The 14,107-nt window shown below is 48.0% G+C and overlaps 1 protein-coding gene across 4 annotated transcripts in view; it reads right to left on the bottom strand.

Moving 5' to 3' along the window:
• Window positions 1–14,107, bottom strand: part of hus1 (HUS1 checkpoint clamp component) — a 55,227-nt gene that overhangs the window by 8,041 nt on the left and 33,079 nt on the right. For all 4 annotated transcript variants that reach the window (XM_085988105.1, XM_085988103.1, XM_085988106.1 and 1 more), the window contains one exon: window positions 6,129–6,228. In XM_085988105.1, the coding sequence (XP_085844231.1) occupies window positions 6,129–6,228 (100 nt within the window). The remainder of the gene's footprint in view (window positions 1–6,128; window positions 6,229–14,107) is intronic.

The following is a 14,107-nucleotide window of genomic DNA, read 5'->3' on the forward strand; positions in this document are numbered from 1 at the left end:
AGAGGAGGAGGTGGTAGAGGAGGGCCCTCCCACACCAGGAGAGGAGGAGGTAATTGAACCTGATGATTTGCACACGCGTGCATAATGACCTCTCTTGCCGCATTTACTACACACAGCCTCCCGAGCAGGACACTTCAGACGAGGGTGCCGGATATTCCCACAAAAATAACACTTCTGAATCCTAGAGGCAACAGCCGCCGAAGTAGAAACTGTTTCAGAACCTAGTAAACCACTCCCATTAAGTCCACATAATTCCTTTTCATCCGAAACTGCCGAAACCATAGTCGCAGGCCGATTAAAAAGAGCATAAGAATCCGAACTTCTCTGAGCCACATCCAATGTAGAAGCTTGCTCAAAAGCACTTTTAAGATCCAAAGTCTTATTTTCTAACAACCGCTGACGAATTGATCTAGACAGTAATCCATTAATAAAAGCATCCCGTACCGATTCTTCCTTATATTCTTCAGCCGTCACGGCCTTATAATTACAGTTAACACTAAGGCACCGAAGTGCTTGTAAATAAGTATCCAAAGATTCTCCCACCTGCTGCCTTCGGGCAGATAGAAGGTGAAGTGCAAATACCTCATTCTTTGGTTTAACAAAAATCTTTTCCAATGTAGAAATAGCCACTTCATAAGTTTTACAGTCCAAAATATATTTATATACATCCGGAGCAATGTGGTTGATCAGCATATTCAGCTTATTTAGAGACTCTTGATCCAACACGCCCAAAAAGTTTTTAAATGTACAATACCAATGTTTCCATTTATCATCCACTCCAGCAGAATTGGGGTCAGCCTTGAATCGTTCTGGTTGAAGATATCGCTCCATTCTAACATAAAGTTAATAAATTGAAATAAAGAATAGATTTGCCTTCCAAAGCTAGGCTTTATTAACTTTAAAATCTGCAGCACATCTTTCCACATCCAGTCCCAACCAAAGCTGGAAAAGAACTGAATTTAAGGTGGCCACCACACATCATGTGACATCAACTACCAATGAGATTACAACATATATCCCAAGGCAGTTAACAAACAACCAATCACAATACTTTTACTAAACAAGGAATAATCACCACACTCAGCCAACTGCCTTTCAGTCCTCCCACCACTGGTGGTGCTGTTACACCTCAAATCTCCATCCCACCCCCCGACCTGAAACATCTACAACCAGCTCCAGTGCGACAAAGTGCAAGTCATTTTACCTTTTGAATATTTTAAAAACTGAATCAAACTTTTGGGGCCAGCCACAAACAAATGTGACTTCAACAAATGAAATTGGAAGTCTGGCCCATCACAAATGAATTAAATAAATAAATATGGCCTGTAGACGTTAATCCGGACTTCAAGGCAGAGATTTTATTTACTAATTATAAATGTCGCCTCAATTCATGGTCTGTGGCTTCTGAATGTAAGGCAGCATATCCTGCTTAATGGAGACTCCATAGTACACCATACCGACAACACGCTACGTAAAAGGAAGACCATTTCCAAGGCAGTCATGTGGTTTTCAGGTTGAGGACATTCACAGTGTTGATGACTGAATGAGAGAGTTGGGGAATTGTTAGTCTCTTTTATGAGGAACTAACAATTATTATGAAAAAAGTCTGTTCTCTTAAAAGAAAACTGCCACATCTTCACTGATTAAGGTGCGAGAGTACTGCAGCATTTATCACCCCAGGTCCCCAATGATGCCAGGGAGGAACCCCAAATATGGGGCTTTCCCCTACCAGGCAACAAGATGTTTCACCAAAGTGTGTTAGGGTGGAAGACAAGGGCAAGGAAATGGTGAAGATGCAACAGCAAGGAGTATAGGAAATCCCTCCCTGCAGGATGGATTGGCACAGAGGTTCCCCACGGGGTTTCAGGGCCTCCCACCGATGACTAGTTCCATCCAAATTGGGGGGCGGGCAGTGGGATTGGATGTGCCTAATAGCCGAGTGCGGATTTTAGCTCTTGGAGGGCACTGGCCGTAGGATAGACTCAATGCCAGGATATCCAGGCACCAATTGTCTCCAGTGACATCCGTCCTGATCTGCCACCATCCAGTATGTCCCCAACTCTGGTTCCCTTCACAGCAAGGACTTTCTCTGGGTCGTCTGCTACCAAAGCTGGGCACATGCAGCTGCGGGGGTGTGTTTCAGAGTAGCCGGCTCAGCGAGATTCACTGTCTCCTCAGAGAGAGTCCCTGGTGGAAACAACCAAGTTCCAGACTTTCAGTAGTACCAGGCCGCTTGGACAGAGACATCCCTCACAGGCAGATGTAGAAGAATGCCTGTCGTAGTTCAAGCTGTGCAACTGGTGGAAGAAAATCATCACCAGCAGCATTTCCGAGGATCCTCAACGTTGAGGTATCTCTGCAGGATCAGAAGGCGGGAAGTCACTGCCTGAGTGCACACGCACAGGAAGGACTGACTGCTCTCCCAAAGTGAGAGATTCAGAACGCCTCCAGAGACTCAGGCCGCGATCTCGCCGGCCGAGGTGCGTCCGGGGTCGGTGTCGCGGTCTCAGCCTGTTGCCTACTGCGGCCCGCATTCTCCAAGTGATTTTACGTTAATAGGGCTCGTTAAGCGAGGTTCCCGGCCAATTAAAAGGAAGTGGATCTGATGATGTCATTTGATGACACGTCATCAGCCGGTTTCCTTAAAGGGACCATGTCCAAATTGATTTTGACAGTCCTGCTGTCAGTGTTCTACAGCATTGAGGTGCTGCAAACACTGACAAGTACTGCACAGAGGTGCACATCTGCATCCAGGCTCTCCCATGACTCCCTCCATATGATTATGGAGTGAGTCACAGCACACAGGGAGGCCCTCTTCCCTTCCCATGGGCAGAAGAGACCTCCCCAGGAGAGCAACAGAGCCTGGTTGCACATTGCACAGGAGGGTACAAGCAGGGATGTCGTCAGGAAGACCTGGGTGCAGTGCCGCAAACCTTTCAATGATCTCAGTAGATCACGAAACTTTACTGCCAAGCTACACTCAACCTCATCCTGCTGTGCCTCTCATCACATCCCCATCACTCTGCCTTCCCTACCCTGCTCCTGCACATCATTACTCACACCAACTTACCTTGCACCTCCACCCATCCCTCTCTATCTACATTATCACTTCCCCATTTCACTAGCCACCCCTCACACTCATCCTACTGCAAGCATATGAACTAACAACACACAAGGGTAGGCACTTGGACAGTTTAGCCAATGTCCATGTGAAGTTTCTGGTAATGTGCTGTCAAACATTGAAATCTTTATTTTCAGCACTTTCCGTTCTTGGACAAATTTGTGTGCACCTTTGGAAGTGGCTTCGTGAGTTGCAGTGAATGGTGAGACATAACGGTACCCCACGCAATGGCGATGAGTGTGAAAGGAATGGCATGGGCATTGTAGGGATGCTTTACGGTGTTGGTGTGGGGTGCTGCCAACCTGGCGTATCACGTGGCATCCAGGGTGTACAGCGTCATGTGAAGTAAATCTGGCCATGGTGAGGCCATCCCTGGTGTCCCAGGCAGCAATGTGGAGAAGGTTGGTGTTGATGTTGGTGCTGCTGGTGTGCCCGGTGATGCTGGTGTTGGGGTTGATCTTGGTGGGAATCTGAGGACCAAGGTGAGATATTTTCAAGGGCAATGATGCTGATGGAATAGATAGCAGGTGAGGTTGCGATGACAGAAGCGACCTGTGACTGGTGAGAGAGGTTGTTCCAATGAGGTGGCACTGGATAGAGATTTGGCTCCAAACACTTGCAAGCTGCAGAAAGCTCAATCTGTCTTCCAAATGCAGTAACCAACAGTTTTTGAGCGTTGAAAGTGAACAGCTGTAACATGGGATCTTTTAAACAACTTTGGCAGCTGTCGGGTCATGAGATACAGGAAACTCTTTGGTATCCGGCACCGACGTGACCGGGATGGTGCCGGTTGATTAAAAATTCCGGATAAGGAAGAAGGGACATGGAGTGACAATGGCCCAAGGTACGAGAGCCCCGTTACACAACCAGAAGTGCTGGAGCCCCGTAGCACAGCCAGAAGTGCTGGAGCCCCATAACACAGCCAGAAGTGCTGGAGCCCCATAACACAACCAGAAGTGCTGGAGCCCCGTAGCACAGCCAGAAGTGCTGGAGCCCTGTAGCACAGCCAGAAGTGCTGGAGCCCCGTAACACAACCAGAAGTGCTGGAGCCCCGATCACACAGCCAGAAGTGCTGGAGCCCTGTAGCACAGCCAGAAGTGCTGGAGCCCCGTAGCACAGCCAGAAGTGCTGGAGCCCCATAACACAGCCAGAAGTGCTGGAGCCCCGTAACACAACCAGACGTGCTGGAGCCCCGTAGCACAGCCAGAAGTGCTGGAGCCCCGTAGCACAGCCAGAAGTGCTGGAGCCCTGTAGCACAGCCAGAAGTGCTGGAGCCCTGTAGCACAGCCAGAAGTGCTGGAGCCCTGTAGCACAGCCAGAAGTGCTGGAGCCCCGTAGCACAGCCAGAAGTGCCGGAGCCCCGTAACACAACCAGAAGTGCTGGAGCCCCGTAGCACAGCCAGAAGTGCTGGAGCCCCGTAGCACAGCCAGAAGTGCTGGAGCCCCGATCACACAGCCAGAAGTGCTGGAGCCCCGATCACACAGCCAGAAGTGCTGGAGCCCCGATCACACAGCCAGAAGTGCTGGAGCCCCGATCACACAGCCAGAAGTGCTGGAGCCCCGATCACACAGCCAGAAGTGCTGGAGCCCCGATCACACAGCCAGAAGTGCTGGAGTCCCGATCACACAGCCAGAAGTGCTGGAGCCCCGATCACACAGCCAGAAGTGCTGGAGCCCCGATCACACAGCCAGAAGTGCTGGAGCCCCGTAACACAAGTACAGGGGACCCGGTTACACAACCAGAGGTGCAGGAGCCATGGTTACATGGCAAAAGGTACGAAATCCCCGGTTACACAGCCACAATTATACAGTATACGGAAGCCTCAAAACCTACTCCTGAAATTTGCCAGTTATTAGAGAATTCTGGATAATTAGGTGCCGGTTAAACGAGAGTTTCCTGTAATTCAATGCTGAATCCACTCACAACATGCTGAGCTGACGTGTTCCCCGAGCAGCAGGTAACCCGTGGGAGAGCACGTAAAATTGAAATGTAGGCTTAAAATAACAGTTAATTGGATGTTAACAACCCATTTAATGATGCAAATTGCCTCCCCCGCTGCTTGGTGTCTGGTCTGTTCAGCGCCGACAGACGTGACACCTGGGAGCCTCGTGTGGAGGCGGGTTGACAGCGGGTTTCCTACCCGTTGTCAATCTTTGCTATTTTGACAGCTGAACCGCCTCCAAACCCGCCCTCTGAGCGCCGGCAAAATTCAGCCCTCAATCTTAACCTTTGTCACAGAAAAAATAAACAGTTTATTCTGGAACCAGGTGGCAAATTCAGGAGAAGGGATCAAACCGAGTAGCCAGTACCAATGCATCATGGCCACCAGTTAGTTTATGACCAAATATCTCTATCCCTGTAGCAAAACAGTATGAACAATCATGTCCAATATCCAAGATGAACAATGACTTTTGTCTCCAATTTAGTGTCATCAGCCAACCTAGACAATTATATTTCTGTGACAGCTCCAAATCAGTGAAGGTCAGTTTTGCTCCTTTAGCCTGGTAGAATGGCAATGACTGAGGGATATACAAAACTAGAAATTCTTAATTCAGTGTTAATACTGAGCTTGGGATGATTGCATTGTTCTCATTGTTTGTTACATATTTTAGCATTCGGCAGTGACTTACAAGTCAGCTAAATTGCTTCAAGAAATGAAGATGAACAGAACACAAGTCAAGTTATGACAAAATAGACAACACAACAATTTGAGAATAGCTAATAAATAATGGTCCATACAGCAATTTTGAAGTCTGAGATAACATCCTTCCAATAGTACATTCACTACACTGTATGCTCATATCAGTGAATCTGAAGTTTCTTTCCCAATTTAGAAAATCACGATAGATGTTGGGTGGTAGATGCCTTGTCCAAGTGTTTTGCAAACCTTTTAAACTTCACGGAGGCATTCAGCAATTTGACAAACCCTACTGCCAAGTTTTAAACTTTCACATATTTTAATTTTCAATTTGTACAAATATTTTTTGTGCACTTGCACTTACTTACCCCAAGGAGGATTCCCAAGTTCTTTAAAATGTGTTGTGACGGACACCAAATCAGTATCAATTTTCAAATTCATTTCTCCATTCTGATTGGCTTCAATTACCTGAAATGCAAAAATAATCAAGTCTTTCACTTAAATGTCTCATTAATGCCAATACTGAAAGGGGGCACTATCCAAGTAACTCATCACATACTTCTCCTAAGTCAAGCAGCTGAGTTACCGCTACAGTTCCGAGAGCCTATGGCTGAATTTATGCTGGCAATAATTAGAAGTAGTGTTCCACCAGTAGTTGCTGGATTTTCCACCTCTCAGTAGCAGCATCCTGTCCCCTCTGATGGACTTCTGCTCTTCCATTTTATATCAAAATCCAGTATGAATCCAGGTCCAACAATGAAGGAGCAGGTCTTTCTAAACCACCAGGTATTCAAAATTTATTAGGCCAAACCAAAGGTGAAGCATGCTGAACTGAATCACAAGATAAATGTGTGCAAATATAAATTGAGTCACCAGAACTTTGTGGACCAACAATCTGAAATTTTGACAGCTCAACTTTAATGTTTGTCCTCAAAATGGAGTTCCAAGCAAAACAATGGTGACACCATTGATGTGTGGCATTTTCAAACAAGATGAAGAATTCCCATCCCCCCTCTATTAATTAACAAAGATAAATGTACTTACAGCCTTAAATGAAAATTTTAAAATAATCTCCAAATTTAATAAAGGCATTTATGTCATTACTTAAGTTTGACATAGATTGATGCCGATGTCATTTTAGCTAATTATGCTATCTTTGGGTTATGTTAAGCCATTTTACCAACACTGACCAAATGACAACAGCACAAGAGGGAACTAAATAGTTGGGTAGACCCTACTTACATTAACAGACACAAATCACTGTATTATATTTTATGTGAATTGATTCTATCAGTTCCATTATATTCTAAAACAATAATTAATTTGAAAAATAAGTATTATAAAATTGTTTAATATATTTGGAATGTTGAAGATTTTTTCCTTTTATTTAGAGCAGCAACATTGAGAAGACTGAATGATAAAGACTCCACAACATAGCTTCATACCAACTCCAATAGATTTAATGGTACATTTAACTTAAAGTATAAAAAACATATATACTAATAATACAAATCTACCATATGGTACACACTTCCTGTGTACAAAAAATTGTTCTTGTAATATAAAAAATTTATAATGGAAACATTCTATGTAAACATTTAGAATAGGATTCTGTATGTGAACATTTTATAATGTGAAAACCATATGTAATCATTTTCCTGTTATGGTTTGATTAATCAATCGAATTACAAACTGCTGTTCAAAAATATTTGCCACCATTTTCCCCCTCAGTAATTGGAATGTTTAGTGCTTGTAATAAGGTTTTAAACAAATTAAAACATTCAAAAAAATACATATTTCACAATACATGATGAGGTTTATCCACTCAATTGTCCTTTGTGTTTTTTCATACTTTCATTTAACCTTTTTACTTGAAAGCCTCAATCTCTCCCAAAAGCCTGGGTTTAGACTTGAAACTTTGGCTGTCAGCGGATGACAGATCTTGCAGTTTGAGCAGCTGTCATGTGCACAATTTCCCATGCACGAGAAGAATTTAAGCCAAGCAAATGATAAAATGTTTCTCTTTCAGTCTCCAACAAAATCTGGTTATTGTTTGTGTGTGTGTGTGTGTGTGTGTGTGTGTGTGTGTGTGCGTGCGTAAAAGAAAACATGACCGTCAGTACTGATTAGAACATTAAAGCTGCAATCAGGGTACAGGGAGAGGCAATGCACACTTAATGGCACAGTTTTAAAGAGTGTGCAGGGACAGAGGGTCCTGGGAGTTAATGTGCATAGGTCCCTGAAGGTGGAAGGACATATTGCGCGAGTGGTTAGCAAAGCATGTGGGATCTTGGGTTTCATAAATAGAAGTATTGAGTACAAAAGTAGAGAAGTTATGCTGAACCTTTATAAAGTGCTTGTTAGGCCAGTTCTGGTCACCACACTTTAGGAAAGATGTGAAGGCCCTTGAGAGGGTGCAGAGGAGATTTACCAGAATGGTTCCGGGAATGGGGGATCTTAGCTACAAGGACAGGTTGGAGAAGCTGGATTTGTTTTCATTAGAGCAAAGCAGGTTGAGGTGTGATTTGATAAGAGGTGTACAAGATTATGAAGCGTTTGCATAGGCTAGACAGGGAAAGGCTGTTCCCACTAGTTGATGGTACAAAGACGAGGGGACACAGATTTAAGGTTTTGGGCAAGAGATACGGGGGGATGGGAGGAAAATCTTTTTTACGCAGCGAGTGGCGAGGACCTGGAACTCGCTGCTGACGGAAGTGGTGGAAGCGGAGACACTTAATGTTTTCAAGGAGAGACTGGACAGGCACTTGCGGGAAATAGATTTGCAGGGCTACGGGGATAGAGCGGGGAAATGGGACTGACTGGATTGCTCTACAGAGAGCCGGCACGGACTCGATGGGCCGAATCGCCTCCTTTTGTGTCATTATGACTCTATGACAATGATAGATACTGCATAAACGTCAGATTGCATTTTAAGTAGAGGGACACATAGGGCTAGAAATTCATTATAGCCCAGGAATGGACGGTAAAATGAGAAAAGTTGGAGAATTAGCACCAGGCGCTAATGCTTTAGACTGCACACAAAATTCATGCTCACTGCCCAAAGAAATGATTGGAGCGCTAATTCAAGTCTTTTAGCCCCAACTCATTGGTGTTACACTCAGGTGTAGTCTAATCACAAGTCATGATTGCCATAAAGCTTTTTCCAGTTCTTAAAGGGGAGGTTCATTGATGCCGCAGAACCCCATTCTCAGCATTGCTGGCTGTGCAAGTACATCAGCAAGCAGAAGCAATTCAAGGAGAAGCAGGAGGAAGGGCAAGGAAACCTCCTGCTGATTACCACCTACCGCCCTCCCTGAGCTGATGAATCAGTACTCCTCCATGTTGAACACCACTTGGAAGAAGCACTGAGAGTAGCAAGGGCACAGAATGTACTCTGGGTGGGAGACTTCAATGTCTATCACCAAGTGTGGCTCGGTAGCACCACTACTGACCGAGCTGGCCGAGTCCTGAAGGACATAACTGCCAGTCTGGGCCTGCGACAGGTGGTGAGAGAACCAACAAGAGGGAAAAACCTACTTGACCTTGGCCTCACTAATCTACCTGTCGCAGATGCATCTGTCCATAACAGCATTGGCAGCAGTGACCACCGCACAGTCATTGTGGAGACGAAGTCCCGTCTTCACACTAAGAACACCCTCCATCAGGTTGTGTGGCACTACCGCCGTGCTAAATGGGATAGATTCAGAACAGGTCTAGCCGCTCAAAACTGGGCATCCATGAGGCGCTGTGGGCCATCAGCAGCAGCACAATTGTATTCCACCACAATCTATAACCTCATGGCCTGGCATATCCCTTACTCTACCATTACCACCAAGCCAGGGGACCAACCCTGGTTCAACAACGAGTGTTGAAGAGCATGCCAGGAGCAGCACCAGGCGTACCTAAAAATGAGGTGTCAACCTGGGGAAGCTGCAACACAGGACTACATGCATGCTAAAAAGCGGAAGCAGCATGCTATAGACGGGGCTAAGTGATCCCACAATCAACAGATCAGATCAAAGCTCTGCAGTCCTGCCACATCCAGTCGTGAATGGTGGTGGACCATTAAGCAACTAACGGAAGGAGGAGGCTCCAAGAATATCCCCATCCTCAATGATGGTGGAGCCCAGCACGTGAATGCAAAAGACAAGGCTGAAGCGTTTGCAACCAACTTCAGCCAGAAGTGCCGAGTGGATGATCCATATCGGCCTACTCCCGAGGTCCCCACCATCACAGAAGCCATTCTTCAGCCAATTCGATTCAAGATTCGTGATATCAAGAAACGGCTGAGCGCACTGGATACAGCAAAGGCTGTGGGCCCCGACAACATCCCGGCTATCCTGCTGAAGACTTGTGCTCCAGAACTAGCTGCGCCTCTAGCCAAGCTGTTCCAGTACAGCTACAACACTGGCATCTATCCGACAATGTGGAAAACTGCCCAGGTATGTCCTGTCCACAAAAAGCAGGACAAATCCAACCCGGCCAATAACCGCCCCATCAGTCTACTCTCAATCATCAGCAAAGTGATGGAAGGTGTCATCGACAGTGCTATCAAGCGGCACTTACTCACCAATAACCTGCTCACTGATGCCCAGTTTGGGTTCCGCCAAGACCATTCGGCTCCCGACCTCATTACAGCCTTGGTCCAAACATGGACAAAGGAGCTGAATTCCAGAGGTGAGGTGAGAGTGACTGCCCTTGACATAAAGGCAGCATTTGACCGAGTGTGGCATCAAGGAGCCCTAGTAAAACTGAAGTCAATGGGAATCAGGGGGAAAATGCTCCACTGGCTGGAGTCATACCTCGCACAAAGGAAGATGGTTGTGGTGGTTGAAGGTCAATCATCACAGCCCCAGGACATCGCTGCAGGAGTTCCTCACAGCAGTGTCCTAGGCCCAACCATCTTCAGCTGCTTCATCAATGACCTTCCCTCCAACATAAGGTCAGAAATAGGGATGTTCGCTGATGACTGCACAGTCTTCAGTGCCATTCACAACTCCTCAGGTAATGAAGCAGTCCATGTCCGCATGCAACAAGACCTGGACGACGTTCAGGCTTGGGCTGATAAGCGGCAGGTAACATTCGCGCCACAAAAGTGCCAGGCAATGACTATCTCCAACAAGTGAAAGTCTAACTACCTCCCCATGACATTTAATGGCATCACCATCGCCGAATCTCCCACCATCAACATCCTGGGGGGTCACCATTGGCCAGAAACTTAACTGGACCAGCCACATAAATACTGTGGCAACAAGAGCAGGTCAGAGGCTAGGTATTTGGCGGCGAGTGTCTCACCTCCTGACTCCCCAAAGCCTTTCCACCATCTACAAGGCACCAGTAAGGAGTGTGATGGAATACTCTCCACTTGCCTGGATGAGTGCAGCTCCAACAACACTCAAGAAGCTCCATACCACCCAGGACAAAGCAGCCCGCTTGAATGGCACCCCATCCACCACCTTAAACATTCACTCCCTCCACCACCGGCATACCGTGGCTGCAGTGTGTTCCATCTGCAAGATGCACTGCAGCAACTCGCCAAGGCTTCTTCGGCAGCATCTCCCAAACCCACGACCTCTTCCACCTAGAAGGACAAGGGCAGCAGGCGCATGGGAACACCACCACCTCCAAGTTCCCCTCCAAGTCACACACCATCCTGACTTAGAAGTATATCACCGATCCTTCATCGTCGCTGGGTCAAAATCCTGGAACTCCATTCCTAACAGCACTTTGGGAGTACCTTCACCACACGGACTGCAGCGGTTCAAGAAGGCGGCTCACCACCACCTTCTCAAGGGCAACTAGGGATGGGCAATAAATGCTGGCATTGCCAGCGACGCCCTGATCCCATAAACGAATAAAAAATAAGGACTGAAGCAGCTGTACTCATGGCAGATACACACCCCAGGGAGAGAGCCCAGAGATTCAGCGATCAAGCATTGGAGGCGTTGGTGTTCGATGTGGAGAGACGGGGGGCGGTGCTCTACCCGGCAAGTGGCAGGAGGCCCTCGCCGCAAGTCTTCCGCACCATGTGGAGGGAGGTAGTGCAGCACGTCTCAGGCAGCACTGTGGTCCCACACACAGTGCAGGAAGAAATTTAACGACCTCACTCGGGTGGTCTGGGTGAGTGAATGATTCAGTCTCCACACACTGCCCAAAGCACCACCCCCCCAACATTCATCCACCAACAATCTCTACCTACCAACACGCACACCCACATCTCACACCTTGCACACAATAACAGCTATTCAACTATGGCAAGCACATCACCCACACATTGCTCCACACTCCCTCACACACTTTCCTTTCTCTGGCAGGCCAAGGTGGCTCACAACAGGAGGGAGCAGGAGCGCATAGGCGGGGAACACGCCGACACCCAACCACTGTCTGCACTGGAGAATAGAGTGCTGCAGATTATTGGGAACCAGTTGGTGGGCGCCGTGGACACCGGTGAGGTTGAGCCCCTTGGGGACAACAATGGTATGGTCATCCCTACTCCTTCTTCTCACATCCTACTTGCCCCTCACCCCACAAGCGTTGCGCACTTGCCAGCTAATTATGCTGTATGCATGCATTTCTCCCTTCCTGCCACCCTCCCCTCAACTTAACCCGATTCTTGTGCCTTTATGCTTTCAGATAATGAGCAAGCACCTGAGCAGCCTCTCCCTGAGGACACTGTAGAAAGCGAGGTGGAAGAAGATGACGAGGAAGAACACACCACGTCACTGCATGTCTCACCCACAGGCACCAGCTCAGATACTGGCACTACGCGTTCTTTAGAGGCTAGTATAGTAGCGGGATCTGCACAGGATGAGGCACCCGCGACAAGTGGGCTGCAGCAAGGCCAGGGGGAAAGGGTAGCTCAGGGGCCAGCTCCCTGGCGGGCACGTTCACATGCGAGTTCTGCTGAACAGGACTTAGAAGAGGACCTCGAGGGGGAGGCCTTTAGAAGAAGGGTAATGGGCATGGCACACGGAGATGATAGGTGCAATGGCAAGGGTGCCCGAGCGCCTCTCGGCAAGGTTAAGGAGTGTGGAGGAGTCCGCCTCCAACATTGCACAAGGCTCTGCGCACACCTGTCATTTCCAGTCTGCAAAGGATGGTAGGCTCCCAGAGAGACCGTGGCGACCCAGACCTGATGCCGTGTGTGATGGGCGATCTGGCAGCTTCCATTGCAGCACAGGCGGAAGCGACACAACATCTTAGTGCTTAATGTAGTCTATGCTTGGTGGCATCCAATCTCAGACTGCTCTCATGCAATCTCAGATGCCACACAAACTCTGACTGCTGCCATCGTGGCTGGGTCTACCACCGTCGACCGGGGCTTTCACGGTGCTCCAACAGATTGCTAGGGATGCTGAGGTGCTGCCCCGGGGGAGCGGCAGTGGGTCAGTGGAGCAAGAACCTGCTGTCCTCTCTCAGGATGACAGCATTCCTCCTCCCACCATTGCCACTCCGCCACTGCCCTTGTCACTCATTGCCCGTCACCCAGCCAGCCCAGACTGCTGCCGCCCACGCTGAGGTGGTGCAGTCTACAGCAGGGCCTTCCAGGCCCAGAGCTGGTCGAGGGCGACCTGCAAGGCCATCTGAAGTCTCCCACATGGACACTCAGCAGCCTTCCACCAGCCCTGCTGCAGTCACTGGGCCAACACTTCATAGGAGCACCAGAGTAGCCAAAGGCACAGTAACGAGAGGCACTAAGGGATTGCACAAGGGTGAATAGTTAATACTTTTATTGTAAATATGTGTTCACTGATTTTTGATAAATTTATTAATTCAGTTTGGATTATTTTGTGGTGCGTCTCATTTCAGCTTTGCACTGTGATATGGCCTGCGACAGGGATGGAATGATGGGGGGATGTGGTGAGCAATGGGGGTCTGGGGTTTAATTCATTCGAACCGTAGTCTGATGAGGCGGTCACGGACTGCCCTTCCGGAAGCCCGATTAAGTGGTGGCCTCTTCCCTCGCTCCTGTTCCTCCTCCTCATCTTCCTCTTCCTCCTCCTGGTCGTTGAGTATATTCAAGACAGAGATTGATAGATTTTTTGATATTAAGGGAATCAAGGGATAAGGGGATAGTGCTGGAAAGTGGAGATGAGGTAGATGAGCCATGATCTTATTGAATGGCGAGCAGGCTCGAGGGGCCGAATGGCCGACTCCTGCTCCTAAATCTTAAGTTCTTGTGTTCTGAGGTGGTCCTGCAATCCCTGGTGCCAGGGGCTGGGTCCTCATGATGGCCAAGTTGTGGAGCATGCAGCAGACCACCAGGAAATGGGACACCCGCTCAGCCGAGTACTGGAGGGCTCCTCCCGAGCGATCAAGGCAGCAGAACCATTGCTTGAGCACTCTG

The sequence above is a fragment of the Somniosus microcephalus genome, chromosome 5 (assembly GCF_052327205.1).
Source record: "Somniosus microcephalus isolate GS21.2 chromosome 5, FLI_Smic_1.0, whole genome shotgun sequence".
Classification (NCBI taxonomy): domain Eukaryota; kingdom Metazoa; phylum Chordata; class Chondrichthyes; order Squaliformes; family Somniosidae; genus Somniosus; species Somniosus microcephalus.